This window comes from Odocoileus virginianus, chromosome 29 (genome assembly GCF_023699985.2).
Source record: "Odocoileus virginianus isolate 20LAN1187 ecotype Illinois chromosome 29, Ovbor_1.2, whole genome shotgun sequence".
In the NCBI taxonomy this organism is placed as follows: domain Eukaryota; kingdom Metazoa; phylum Chordata; class Mammalia; order Artiodactyla; family Cervidae; genus Odocoileus; species Odocoileus virginianus.
The window spans coordinates 31,582,277-31,597,457 of NC_069702.1; the positions used below are offsets into that span (position 1 = coordinate 31,582,277).

Here is a 15,181-nt window from a genome sequence, read left to right on the forward strand (position 1 = left end):
ATTAATCCTTTGTCTGTTGCTTCATTTGCTATTATTTTCTCCCAGTCTGAGGGCTGTCTTTTCACCTTGCTTGTAGTTTCCTTTGTTGTGCAAAAGCTTTTAAGTTTCATTAGGTCCCATCTGTTTATTTTTGCTTTTGTTTCTAATACTCTGGGATGTGGGTCATAAAGGATCCTGCTGTGATTTATGTCAGAGAGTGTTTTGCCTATGTTCTCCTCTAGGAGTTTTATAGTTTCTGGTCTTACGTTTAGATCTTTAATCCATTTTGAGTTATTTTTGTGTGTGGTGTTAGAAAGTGTTCTAGTTTCATTCTTTTACAGGTGGTTGACCAGTTTTCCCAGCACCACTTGTTAAAGAGGTTGTCTTTTTTCCATTGTATATCCTTGCCTCCTTTGTCGAAGATAAGGTGACCTTAGGTTCATGGATTTATCTCTGGGCTTTCTATTCTGTTCCATTGATCTATATTTCTGTCTTTGTGCCAGTACCATACTGTCTTGATGACTGTGGCTTTGTAGTATAGTCTGAAGTCAGGCAGGTTGATTCCTCCAGTTCCATTCTTCTTTCTCAAGATTACTTTGGCTATTCGAGGTTTTTTGTATTTCCATACAAATTGCATACACACTGATTTCATAATACCAGGTGCTTTTAATTATTATTGGATACCTAAGGCTGTGATAACAGAAAGCTCTTTATGACATCAAATTCATGTGTGTTTGCATATCTTTCTGGACATTTACATTGTAGTTTTTTTAAATTCAAATTTAGTGAGGTGAGTTGGTTTCACACTCTCTTTTTCAGAGTTTTAGATTACTCTCTCTCAAAGTAGCTTCAAAAAGGATACCTCCAGTCCCAATACCTTTTCCCAGGCTAATTACCTTTCCAGCTAACTGCTGGGAATTATCATACAGATACTATTAGTTATTAAAATTAAATATTATTAAAATATCCCCCCAAAATTCAAATTGCCTATTGATATAACCAGCATAACTAATTCCTAAGTTACTCAGGCTGAACTTTCAGTCTCATTTTGGGCTGCCACTCCTGCCTCTGGCACTGATTCCTCTATCAGGAAATGGTCCTAGTTTTCCATCTTCCATATTTCCCTCAATCCCTCCTTTTCCATCCCACAGTCTCTACAAGGTCCAAGGCCCATCCTATCCCATTCATGGATTAATGAGTTAGTCTCCCCAGTAAGACCTCCTGCCTCCCAACTCCCTCCCATTCAGCCCAACCAAGTCACCAGATTGGCCTTTCTACAATATTACTGTTTTGCTATAACTCATTTCAAAAGCCTGAGTGATGTCCTAAAGCAAAGACTCCAAATCCATCACACGTAGTCTCTTCCATGATTTCGACTGATCTTGTTTTTCTAGATTATTTTCCATTTACTCCTCTATAAGTGCAACACATGGCCAAGTACTCTTCTCCACGCACACTTTGTACTTTCTATCTCTTTTGTCTTTATTTGTCTGCTCAGATCTCCTGTCCACCCATAAAGCAGAGCTCACATGCCACATGTTCTATGATGAGTGGAAACAATTCCCCCTTCATCACCCAAAAGTTACTTCTCTGACCTCTCAATTTTCTATAGCATTTGGCATCCTTACATGCCACTATCACTCTAAAGTCATTTAAGGACTTTTTTTGCATGTCCTGCAAAATAATAGGTATGTAAAATCAACACATATTTCTGAGTAAAGCAACTGATGACTAAAGAAGAAGATGATAAAATTAATATTAAATTTCTTCTACTACAGAAAGTACCTCAGTAGAGGTACTTTGGACATACCCCTTTCCATCAGTATAAGGTATATGTGTGATAACATCCAGGTGTCAGTTGGAAGATGTTGAAGTTCCATGAAAAGCATTATAGCAGACGTGTGGACACAGGAGGGAAGAGGAGGGTGGGATGAATTAAGAGGTTGGAATTGACATATATATAGAGCTTGTGTGCATGCTAAGTCGCTTCAGTTGTGTTCAACTCTTTGCGACCCTATGGACTGTAGTCAGCCAGGCTCCTCTGTCCATGGGGGTTCTCCAGGCAAGAATACTGGAGTGGGTTACCATGCCCTCCTCCAGGGGATCTTCCCCACCCAGGGATCAAACCCAGGGCTCCCGCGGCTCCTGCATGGCAGGCACATCCTTTACCACTGAGCCAACCGGGAAAGCCCTGTGTAAACGGATAGCTAGTGGGAACGTGTTATACACACAGGGAGCTCGGCTTGGTGCTCTGTAAGGAGCCTGAGCCCCAGGACACAGCCTGGGTCCTAGGGAAGGAAGAACTTGACTAGCCTATGAAGCGACTGAACCCACACTCTTGACTTCCCCGGCAGTAGGTTCTCCTGAACCATCATCTAATTCAACCACCTCCCAATTCAACTACTATATACACGCCAACATACACACATGCTTACATCCATTAGCCATTTGTCTGTACCAATTTGCAAACTTTACAAGAGAAAAGTGAATCCTAGGTTGGCATTTCCCACAAGCAGCAGATTCCAAAGCTTTGATACATCATTTCTGGTCTGTTGCATACAGCTGTACAGCTTGTATAATGCACAAAAATGCTGGTTCAGGGGGAGACTGGAAGCCAAGATTGTGCCTATGCTCCTTGCCAAGCTGTCTGGCTCAGACCAGAGCTGCACGTAGCCCAAGGAACAACTTATGTCTGTTTCCCAGAGAAGCTGCTTTTCCCCTAATTTTCACAAAAACATTGTACAGGCTTGCTCAAGTACCACTTGCCCAGTCTCTGTTTCCTCAACTGGTATTAGCTCAGTCGCTCAGTCATGTCCGACTCTTTGTGACCCCATGGACTGCAGCACGCCAGGCCTCCCTGTCCATCACCAATTCCTGGAGCCTACTCAAACTCAGGTCCATTGAGTCAGTGATGCCATCCATCTATCTCATCCTCTGCCGTCCCCTTCTCCTCCCACCTTCAATCTTTCCCAGCATCAGGGTCTTTTCCAATGAGTCAGTTCTTCACATCAGCTGGCCAAATTATTGGAGTTTCAGCTTCAGCATCAGTCCTTCCAATGAATATTCAGGACTGATTTCCTTTAGGATGGACTGGTTGGATCTCCTTGTAGTCCAAGGGACTCTCAAGAGTCTTCTTCAACACCACAGTTCAAAAGCATCAATTCTTCGGTGCTCGGCTTTCTTTATAGTCCAACTCTCACATCCATACATGACTACCAGAAAAACCGTAGCTTTGACTAGACAGACCTTGATGGCAAAGTAATGTCTCTGCTTTTTAATATGCTGTCTAGGTTGGTCATAGCTTTTCTTCCAAGGAGCAAGTGTCTTTTAATTTCATGGCTGCAGTCACCATCTGCAGTGATTCTGGAGCCCAAAAAAATAAGTCTGACACTGTTTCCATTGTTTCCCCATCTATTTGCCACGAAGTGATGGGACCAGATGCCATGATCTTAGTTTTCTGAATGCTGAGTTTTAAGCCAACTTTTTCACTCTCCTCTTTCATTTTCATCAAGAGGCTCTTTAGTTCTTCACTTTCTGCCATAAGGGTGGTGTCATCTGCATATCTGAGGTTATTGATATTTCTCCCAGCAATCTTGATTCCAGCTTGTGCTTCATCCAGCCTGGCATTTTGCATGATGTATTCTGCATATAAGTTAAAAAAGCAGGGTAACAATATGTGATTTATATCCTCAATGAATATAAGCTTATTTAATTGTTACCCAAGATTAAGTTGGAAAATAAACCATTGAATTAAAAGAAAGTCATGCAGTGCATTCCAAAGGTATATGCACACAAAGTCTCATGGATATGTGATTCAAGGATAGGAATCTTATCTTCCATATGAACCCAGTGTTTTAAGAATGCATCATGTTTTAATAAAGCAAATATATCAAAGAAATCTTAAAACTAGAGCCCCAACTCTACCATCATCCAGTTGCGCAATCTTGAATAATTCTGTGTCTCTCTTTTCTTTTAGAGCACAACTAAAGCTATCAAGAACAACAACAACAACAAAATTTTTTTAACACTTAAGAAATTAATAAAAGTGTTGGGCTAGATCAGTGATTTGTTAGAAATAGGAAAGGGTCCTTTTCCCACAACTCAAAATCAAATGAAGAAGCTATTCCATTTTCATCTGTTTTAATCATTAAGCTTTCAAGTTTTTTAAGACCTTGTTTGAACAAAGCATTCCTCAACTTAAAAAATTAAATCATTGAACAGGATAGTCTCTAATGCCTGCCTCATGACAACCATCGAGATTTAACGAAAGGGACTAAAATAGAAAAAGTCCCTCTTCTTTGGAACTATTTTTCATATTCTGCATAACTCCAACATATTGATACACACACTCAAATAACTGTCTTTGTATATCCTATAAGGGCTATAGAAATATTTTGAACTTTCTGTTTCTTAGTACCAACAAAGTAGTAAATGTGATAGAAATTAATAACAACATAATAATTAACAGAAAACTTCTTCCCATATGAAGTGGTCATTTTGTAGTTTAAGCTTGACAGATTTGGGTTTGCATTCCAGCCCTCTTACTAGCTGACTAACTAAGCTTCTATTCTATTATCTGTAAACTAGAGAACCTGTGTGCTGCAGTCCATGGGGTTGCAAAGAGTCACACATGACTGAGCACCTGAACAAGGGTTTTTAACAGGGATTAAATTAAATGATGTTGAAAAGTTCAGCCAGTACATTGTAAGCACTCAATAGATGGCAGAGATTATTCTCTGATCTGTATTTTTTTTTTTAGTATTTAAAATAAGAATGCACAGACTACAGTGTTAAAGTCCTTCCAAAAAATAGTAAAATTATTTTTTAAAATCCCTATTTGCAGTCATTCATCAATTTTTCTATTGCAATGCCTGATGTGGACTCACTCTATAATATATATTGTATATGAATGAGGCATATCCTGGCAGACAAGATGCATCTCTACGTTTCATGAGTTACGGCAAGTGTCACCAACCTCCAGGCCACAGACTGGTACTGATATGTGGCCTGTTAGGAACTAGACTGCATAGCAGAGGGTCAGCAGTGGGTGAACAAGCGAGGCTTCATCTGTATTTACAGCCACCCCCCATCACTCACATTACTGCCTGAACTTTGCCACCTGTCAGATCAGTGGCAGCATCAGATCCTTATGAGAGTGTGAAAGAAAGTGAACCCTAACCCAGAAGTCAAGGCACAATATACTGAGATTGCCACAAAATAGAAATAAAGTACATAAAAATTGTAACATACTTGAATCATCCCAAAACCTCCCCCCACCCCCGCCCCGCCATTTGTGGAAAAATTGCCTTCCAAAAAACTGGTTCCTGGTAAAAGAAAGCTTGGGCACTGCTGAGCTACAGAATCCTGGATGCAGGCACATGAAGGGATAAGGACTGTAGTAGAGAAATTCATTGAGCATTATGAGATCAGATGAGGGGCAGCAAGAGGAGAAAAGGGTAACTATGTGGTGGGAAATGAAAGATGCTTGAATTATTTTAGGATAAAATGAGAACTATACAGATATGACATTCTCCAGGCAAAAGACATCACATGCAGAAGTGACTGTGACATTTGATCTGGATGAGGTCAGGTGGGTAGGTGAGGATGTGACAGAAGATAAAGTTGCAGAGGTTGGCCTTAAATGCCATGGACGGTTTGAATGCCATTTGAGGATTTTTGATGAGCTGTAGATAAATTTAAAATGAGGTATTATTGGAAGGGAGGATATCATACCCTAAGATTCACATTTTTTTAAAGCACTTGAAGGATTTTAAAGGGTTGATTGGAAAGAGGCAAAAATCCTGAATTCAGTCTGAATTCCTCTTTTTCCCACATCTCATAAGTGAATCATCAGCAAATCCTCTAAGGCCTAAATTCAAAATATATATAGATTCTGACCACTTTTCACCATCTCCACTTCTACCACCTCTTCTAAACTACCATCGTCTCTCACTCTAGTTATTTAGTGAGCTCCTAAGAGGTCTCCCTGGAGGAGGAAATGGCAACCCACTCCAGTATTCTTGCCTGGAGAATCCCATGGACAGAGGAGCCTTGAAGGCTACAGTCCATAGAGTCACAAAGAGTCGGACACAATTGAAGAGTCTTAGCATGCATGCAAGAGGTCTCCCTCTCCATCCCAGGCCCACTACTCCTCATGAAGTACCCAGAGTGGGAACCTATTAAATAAATAGATCTGATGTCATGCCTTTGTTCAAAACCCTCAAAGACCCTGTCTCACGCAGAATAAACATCAAAGTCCTTAAGTGCAAAACCCTAAATGATTTTCCCCCGACCACTGACTCCCTGCTCCTTATCTTTCTGACCTTGTTTTCTTTCAATGTCCCCCACCCCTGACTGTCTCACTCCACTCCAGTTCAGTTGCCTCTCTTAATGGTCCTCAAATTTACCCTATGAATTCCTGGCTCAGGGCCTCCAAACTGCTGTTCTTCCACCTAAATAATTCTCCCCCTGATATCTTCATGACTTGCTCACTCACCTCTTTCTGGTCTTTACTCAAACGTCAACTCCTCAGCAAGGCCTTTCCTGGTCACTCTATTTAAATTTTCAGCATCCCATATATATTCCCTTTCTCATCTCTTTGCTTTTATTTTTCCTTTATTTTACTTACTTATCTTACTCATTTCTCTCCTCTCACTATTAGGACTGCTATGATTGTTTCTTTTCATTGTATTTCCAGCAGTTAAATTTTGCCTAGACCATTGCAGGCACTCACCAAATGTCTCTTAATTAGGTAACAGAAGAAAGGAGACCAGTTAACAGGCATTTCACGTAATACAAGATGATAACATCGAGAATTAAGAGAGAGGGAATGAACAGAAAGATTTAGGCAATAGGATAAACACCATTCAATGACCTCTCAAAAGTGGAAAATTATCAAGAGGTACAACTAAATCTTGGGTCTTTAATTTATGGTACCAGATAGATGGTAGGGACATTCCCAATATTAGAAATAGTAGGGAAGAGAAAAAATCTGGAGAAAAAGATAGCAAGTTCAGTTTTGAACTGAATTGTTATACTTAAGGAGGCTGTAAAACATCCACAAGATGTCCAATGCACAGCTGGAAATAATGGTGTGGAGCTCAGAGACTAAGATCTGAGGGTGAAGATCTATCTCAGAAAATATTACCTTATTAAATGCTACCTGAAACCAGGGTGCAGGATGGGATCAGCAAGGAAGAATATATATCATGAAATAACAATCATGGACCAAATCTTTATATCATACCTGAAATCTTATTCAAAGAGACACAAAACTGTCTAAAAGTCCTCTAAAGACATACTATGTATATCTGAATTTGTAATTACCTTTCCCTGTTCTCCTCTGTTCTTACAAATAATGGAAAGTCATTGCCAAGTGACTCTATTAATCAACAACCATATATTGGTTTTAACTATGTGTCAACGGACAAAATTAACTAGTATTCTTACATAAATCTGATATATTAATCTAAGATGTACTCTCAAATTAAACCAACAATTATTTTATTGCACATATGCTATGTGTAAGAACAAAATTCTAGCGCTCAATTTAATAAAAACTAAAAACTCAACAGATGTTGATTCTCTTTGCTTCCTCCAAGTGATATCAGGAGAGATAAGAGTCCCAAAGCTATTCTGTCTCTTACAGTGTGAAGGAGGAAGTGTACGTCAGAGGAAGTCCATGTTCTTACATTCTATCCACCCTTTCTATTTCCAGTTTCTGTCACTCCTGAGAAATTATGAGTCATTTATGTTTCTCTGGGCCTCAGTTTTCCTGTCTTCCAAACAAGGGCATAATATCCACCTTATAAGACTATTATGAAGATTGGCAATAAACATGTATAAAGTCTGCCACTTAGGTTCTCATAAGAGTATAGAATATGTTTTTCAACATTCTTTTAATTTTACAAGTCAATGAGAGAAAGAAGGAGGCGGAAGCTGGTTAAACATGTCACAACTATGTATCTGTTTTGCTGTTTAAACACAAGCACTAAAAACTTCACTGATTAAGATCCTGCTTTAAAAGCAAAATATTTACTTGCAGATTTCCACTGCGCATGAGTCAAAAGTCAGACAGCGTTAGCAAACATTTTCTCTAAGAATTTGCAAAGCAAACATTGGACACAATTTAGTATGTGTTATCATAAGCTTTATAATCAGCCACATACAGAGGTTCAATGACAAGCTGAACCTGTAACAAGAGAGCAGATACCAACAAGAGAACAGACACTTCTTTAGTTGTTTCTACAAAGTGGAACAACACATTGTTATGTAATTAAATACAGCTTGTGAGATTAAGCTAATTTGAGGTCCACACCCTTTGTTTATTGAGTCATATGTCTCATGGTGCTTTTCAGCCACTGAGTTTTAAGATGTTTTCCATGAACTGAAGCAAAGTTGCCTCGAAAACCATTCCCATGAGAGGCTCATCCAAGCTAAAGCACGTGCTGACTCTAGCCTTCGGTTTGGGAGTTTGTTTTGGTTGTTTTTGTTGTTGCTGTTTCAGCTTCCAACTTAAGCCTAGTTCTTAGAAATTTCTCACTCTACACTAATAAATCTTGACACTTCTACTCATCTCTGGAAATAGTTGGTTCCTGGTAGTTGAAGTGACACTTTGGGATGGCTTGCTTTAAGCTCTTCTTTTGGTTCTACCCTGCCAAGCACCCACTGACATTTGCTGAACTTGCAAATGTCAAACAGTGTGCAACTGTGACCACGTGTCACCGGCCACAGAAAAACCACAAAGAAACAGAAGAGTAAATTGAGGCTTAAAAAGTCAGCAAATATTAATGTACCAATTTTATCCTACTCAGAAAATGACTACAGTTCAGTTCAGTTCAGTTGCTCAGTTGTGTCTGACTCTGTGACCTCATGGACTGCAGCACGCCAGGCCTCCCTGTCCATCACCAACTCCCAGAGTTTACTCAAACTCATGTCCATTGAGTCAGTGATGCCATCCAACCATCTCATCCTCTGTCATCCCATTCTCCTCCTGCCTTCTATCTTTCCCAGCATAGAGTTATTCATTCCCAGATGTTGGACCAGTGTTAGTGAAAGTCAGTTTTCACTAGCATAGCAAAATTAATAAGAGCAATGTAGTAAAAAGACATCATTAAGCTAAGGCTAAATTATTCATCTTTTTTGTTATTCTGAGATTACGTTATTCCTATTTTCATGAATTTAGATGCCCTTTTATTAAACAATAATATTTGAGCTGGTCAATTTTGATAATGTTTAATGTGTTTATTCAACAAAAAAGTCAGCAAGTCTATGGCCACCTCCAATAATCTTCTGAAATGATGTGCTTAGCCATTCAGTCATGTTCGACTTTTTGCAACCCCATGGACTGCAGCCCGCCAAGCTCCTCTGTCCACGGGGATTCTCCATGCAACAATACCAGAGTGGGTTGCCATGCCTCCTCCAGGGGAATTTCCCAACTCAAGGATCAAACCCAGGCCTCTCACGTTGTGGGTGGATTCTTTATCATCTGAGCCACCGGAAAGTCCAGGAATACTGGAATGGGTAGCCTATCCCTTCTCCAGAGGAACTTCCCAACCCAGAAATCAAACCAGGGTCTCCCGCATTGCAGGCAGATTCTTTACCAGGGAATTCCTCTGAAATGATACTGGTCCCATATCCAAAGCCTGCAATGTACAGGTGATACAAGGTAAAACACCAGGAGATGCCCCTTCATCAGTGTGAGTTGTGTAAAGCCCAAACACCAGGCAACCCTGCTGTGAAACCTACACTCTGGGAGTCACTGACTCTCAGATCATCCCCTTCCCATATATACCAGAACGTTAGCAAAACAAATAGAAAGAAAGAAATGGAAGTCTGACCGTGTTCTGGCAAAAATGTAATGGCTTTTCAGTTCTGTTAAGGCTTTTAAAACTGAAACACACCAAGGAGTTAACATATACAATAAATATTTATAAATATCATAAATCCTAGGTGGTCCTAGTAGTAAAGAACCTGCCTGCCAAAGCAGGTAGACATAAGAGATGTGGGTTTGCTCCCTGGTCACCCCCTGGGTCAGGAAGATCTCCTGGAAGAGAGCATGGCGACCCATTCCAGTATCCTTGCCTGGAGAATCCCATGGACAGAGGAGTGAAAAGTCAGACATGACTGCAGTGACCTGGCATGCTTGCATGCACCACCTATATAAGCCAAGTAGCCTACAAAGTGTTGGAAACATATGCATGAATACCAACTTTATCTTCAAAGTTCTCACAGCCTAATAGATAACATATTTAGTAGAAATATCTACTTTATACACTTTACATAGCCTCTAAAACATAACCTCATTGATATTCAAAACAGCCTTATGAAGCAAGTATTAGTCCCATTTTTCAGATGAAGAAAATCTCAAATAAATGACAATATGATCTCCATGCAAATGGTGATAAAGTAGGAATTCATACACAGTAGTTCTGGTGAACTTCCCAGTGTGTGCGTGTGGTGGGAAAAGAGACAGTGAGGAAGTACTTGGATTATATGCCTAATATAATTCAAGAAATCAGATACTACAATCCAGAAACCAGATACTGTATTAGTACAAATCTATTGATTTACTCCTTGGAAGGAAAGTTATGACCAACCTAGATAGCATATTAAAAAGCAGAGACATTACATTGCCAACAAAGGTCCATCTAGTCAAGGCTATGGTTTTTCCAGTGGTCATGTATGGATGTGAGAGTTGGACTGTGAAGAAAGCTGAGCACCGAAAAATTGATGCTTTTCAACTGTGGTGCTGGAGAAGACTCTTGAGAGTCCCTTGGATTGCAAGGAGATCCAACCAGTCCATCCTAAAGGAGATCAATTCTGGGTGTTCACTGGAAGGACTGATGCTGAAGCTGTAACTCCAATACTTTGGCCACCTCATGCAAAGAGCTGACTCATTGGAAAACACCCTGATGCTGGGAGGGACTGGGGGCAGGAGGAGAAGGGGATGACAGAGGATGAGATGGCTGGATGGTGTCACCGACTCAATGGACATGAGTTTGAGTAAACTCCAGGAGTTGGTGATGGACAGGGGAGGCCTGGCGTGCTGCGATTCATGGGGTCACAAAGAGTCAGACACCACTGAGTGACTGAACTGAACTGATTGGCTTACACTGCTATTGATAAACTCATGGGTGAACAAAATCACACAAATCCTCTGCTGCTAGTAAAGTTCTAATTAATTATAAGTGCTTGATACTCTTCTGGATCTCAGCTCTCAGCCTCTAGCCATGTCCTCATTTTAATAATATAGAAGCTATTACTGTGAGAAATGCTACTATTCTGACTCCCTCTGCCCCTCTCCCCACCAAAAAATGATCTCAGCACATCCCTGGGGACGGTGCCCAGGTAAGGGAGCTTACTACAGTAGTGTCCAACAGGGGTCTTAGAAGTTTTAGTAAAACAGAAAAGCATTGTTATTCTTGAGAAACAGTGTCAGAAGAAGAAAAAGCAGTTGCAAACCATAAATCATATTTCCTTATTCTTCTATCAAACTACCTAAATGTCAACATTGTAGTGCTTAAAAAATGGTAAGAAATACCATTAAAGAGAGTGTTGTTCAGTTTGATTTCATTTCAGAATCATATTCCTATTTGTATGGTGGAAACCAACCTGATATTGTAAAGCAATTATCCTCCAAATAAGTAAATAAACAAAAAAAAAGAACCAATCAATTTTCTATAATAGAGCCATGAGCAACCTAAGAGACTTCAGCAGTGTTGAAATGATGGCTTCTCTGAGTGAAATGAATGGGCTTTGATCTTTCCCCCTTGTTCTAAGGCCAGCACGAGTGGCATCAGCCTCAAGATCCCTGAATCCATACGTAGTATTTTTTGTTGTCGTCGCAGTGGTGGCGATCCTGGCAGTGATCATAGGTCTACTTGTCTACTTTTTAGCTTTTGGTAAGTACCGAAAGATTGGAAATACCACTTCTCAGATGAATTCACTAAATATACTTTCAGATTCAAAGTTTGGCCTTCTCTCTTTTATTGCCACTTTTATTTTTTAATACAACATAATTATACATTTTATTTATATACCTCTAAATATATTTCCATGTTTATATTTTCTATAATTCAGTATTTTTTCCTCTTCTAGTTTTATTTATTTATTTATTTATTTTGGCCTTTTTTAGTATACCAAACAACATTATTACCCAGGCAAGGATTATTCTAGCCGACGAAAAAGACAATATTTATCTGATGCTAGAGTTCACTTGTTATGTTTTTCATTAATCCTATAATTTCCTTCTTTATTTAAAATATTGCAAAGGACCTTAAGTTTCAAAATCTAAAAGTTGGACGTACCTAAATATTCATTAATTCATGATCTGTGTCCTGAAAACAACCTTAGGAGCAGGACAGTTATGATAGGAGATGAATTTGCAGTTAAGAAGTAGAAAAAGGTAAAAAACAAACTTTAAAAATGATTCTGTTCTTCTTGTTTCTCTTATTTTCTTTAATTTTTTATTAAAAATATGAAACAGAAACAATATTAAGAATGCATATACACTGTTCATTAACACAAAATTATATCCCAGTGAATATTCTTTCAGAGGTTTTAATGTAGATAAAATGTGTCAAATTTCACTAGATAATATATGCTATAATCTGGTTTTTTTTAACTTCAGCTATAATCTCATTGCATTATTTAAATCATAGGGGCTGGGATAGGGGGAAAATGAAGGCATATGGGTATGTGTAAGGGTAGAGACTAAGTGAGAATAAATTTATTCCAGTAACTAGTAATAGTCTTTTCAGTCAATTGAATTATAAAATTGTAGCTAAATTTTACTTTGGACTGTATTTTGCTATCAAATCACCTAGAGACTACTATGTGCAAGGTGAATTACAGAAGTAGGAAAAACTAACATCAAATTTCAGTTTTAATGAATTTTCCCTCCTAACAACACTGTACTGTCACACTTAAACACAAAGACAGGAGCCTAATTTCTCAAATAATGCTGATCTGATTTTCATGCATTTTTAATGTTTCAGCTTTGCCAATCTTTTTAAAGACTGAAAGAGAAAATAATTTTATTATAGTTACATTTTTACTAAGTTTAGAATTTTTTCCTTTTAAAGGAATTAAATTTTTTTAAATTATATAACAGCCTAAATAATCCTATATGAAATAAAAATTAAAGTACTTAGTAATGTGAGACTGATTCTGCCTTTTCCTTGTTTTACAGATCAAAAATCTTCCTTTTACCAAAGCAGCATTCAAATCCTGGGTATTCAATATAGTGATGAGTTTAGTTCACCAGCTACAGAGAAATATAGGACTTTGAGTGGAAATATTGAATCTATGGTAAGTTAATTTTTGCCTTTGTTCTTTATCATAAAACAAATATGATAATAAACCTAATGTTTTGTGATATATTTACAACTGCTAAATGCGTATTTTCCTTCCCTGAATGATGAAGAATGTGTTTCATCATACTTCTTTCAAGTCAATTTGCTTGTACATTCATTCTTATTCACATTTTCTTACATCATGAGTGAAGAGCTTTAGGTCATGAGTAACTATATTTTTTATGATTATGGTTTCAAAAATCGGAAGTCTATTGTTTGTGCAATTTGAGCATTTATCTATCCTTGAGTTTGTTTTTTTAAATCATTTTCATTTTTCCTTCTTTCCTTTTTTTCTTATGCAACTAAACACACAGGTAGTAAGTGTTAAAATACATGTTAACATAGTTTGGACAAATAATACTTTGCTTCAAAGATCAACATAGAAAATAAACAAAGCAAGTCTGGTTTCTCAAATGAAGAGGCCCCGAAGCTGCCTGCCAAGAAATCTCACAAGCAGACCCTTAGTTTATCATCACAGACCAGGGTTTGACCTTCAGCCCTACAGAGTCAGAGCTGACCAATCTCAGCTCACTTACCTTACCTTTTCTGAAATTCTTAAGAATATAAATTAATCCAATGGTTCTAAAACTTCGGCATGTAACAAAATCACCTGGAAGGCTTACTAAAAAACAGATCTCTGGGCCCAAATGTCAGAATTTCTGATTCTGTAGTTAGAACTTGCATTTCAGTAAGTTCCCAGGTGATGCTGATGCTACTTGTCCAGGGACCTCACTTTGGAATCACTGAGTTAAGCTATAACAAGGCCTATGATGTACGGGGGATTGAGTCATCTGCTTGTCTGACAACCTTTACCCCTAGAGACAAATTACACTGGGAGCCAAGTTATGAGAAAAGTGCTTCGTGAGCACAAAATTAGAGCAAGGGAAGTTAGATATATTGTTTAAGTGTTTGACGAGATCAGAATAAACAACTGAACCAGAACAATTTGGAAACAGAATCTAGGCCAGGAGGCAGAGGTAGGGCTAATAATGGGGAACATCAATTGGTTATGTCAAAAGTAGAAGCCTCCTATTCCTTCAATAAATGATTATTAAACATTAATCCTGCCAAATGCAGTGGACATTACAGAAACTGGAGTAGATATTAGATACTGGATGTAAGTTTGTGCTAAGAGGATAAATTCTGTCCAATCATGGAGATGAGAGATGGTTTCTTATAAAAGATGATTTTCAGGCTGACTTTTAGAATGAATAAGGCATATCACAGCTAAAACATGAGCCAAGACACAGAGAAGAGAATGTCCTTAGCTAATAACAAATTTGGGTTTTATTTTTTAGACAAAAAGTCTTGAGCTACAGGCAGAATGATGTGAACAGGATCTGACAGATTCACGTTCAGAATGTAAAAATTAGATTATAAAGAGAAGAGACCGCACACAGTAAGACTAGTTAGAAGCTCATTACCCTGGTCCAGAAGAAAACCCAGGGGTTGAAAGCTTGAATTACGGCATATTCCAGAAAAGGTAGAAATGCATTTTAGGCTTACCTCCCCAGCTTCCTACTATCTCTTCCCAAACTGTTGTTAAAAAATCATCAACAATATTTAGTCATATCATTTGCGTCATGAGAGCCCATCGTTTAGGCTTCAAACCAATGGCTGTTCTTAAATTTCTTGAAGAAGCTGCTAGAGATAAACATCTCAGGAGGCCAGTCTGAGGACCATTATTCATATTGAAGCCCTCATACCCACACAAAGACATCTTGTAATGTTTCAGCTGTGTGCCTAGTTTAATAAAAGTGAGTAAACTGAAAGTGTGTATTTTGAGAATTCCAGCTTCATTCTAGGGAATTAGAACCCGGCTACCAGTCATTAGAGCAAGATGTCAG

At 38.5% G+C, this 15,181-nt stretch overlaps 1 protein-coding gene across 1 annotated transcript in view; it reads left to right on the forward strand.

Annotated features, from left to right (window-relative positions):
- The window catches only part of LOC110150945 (transmembrane serine protease 11D), a 52,470-nt gene that overhangs the window by 12,592 nt on the left and 24,697 nt on the right, over positions 1-15,181 (forward strand). The window contains exons 2-3 of the mRNA XM_020914027.2: positions 11,761-11,882; positions 13,172-13,290. Coding sequence (XP_020769686.2) covers positions 11,761-11,882; positions 13,172-13,290 — 241 coding nt within the window. The remainder of the gene's footprint in view (positions 1-11,760; positions 11,883-13,171; positions 13,291-15,181) is intronic.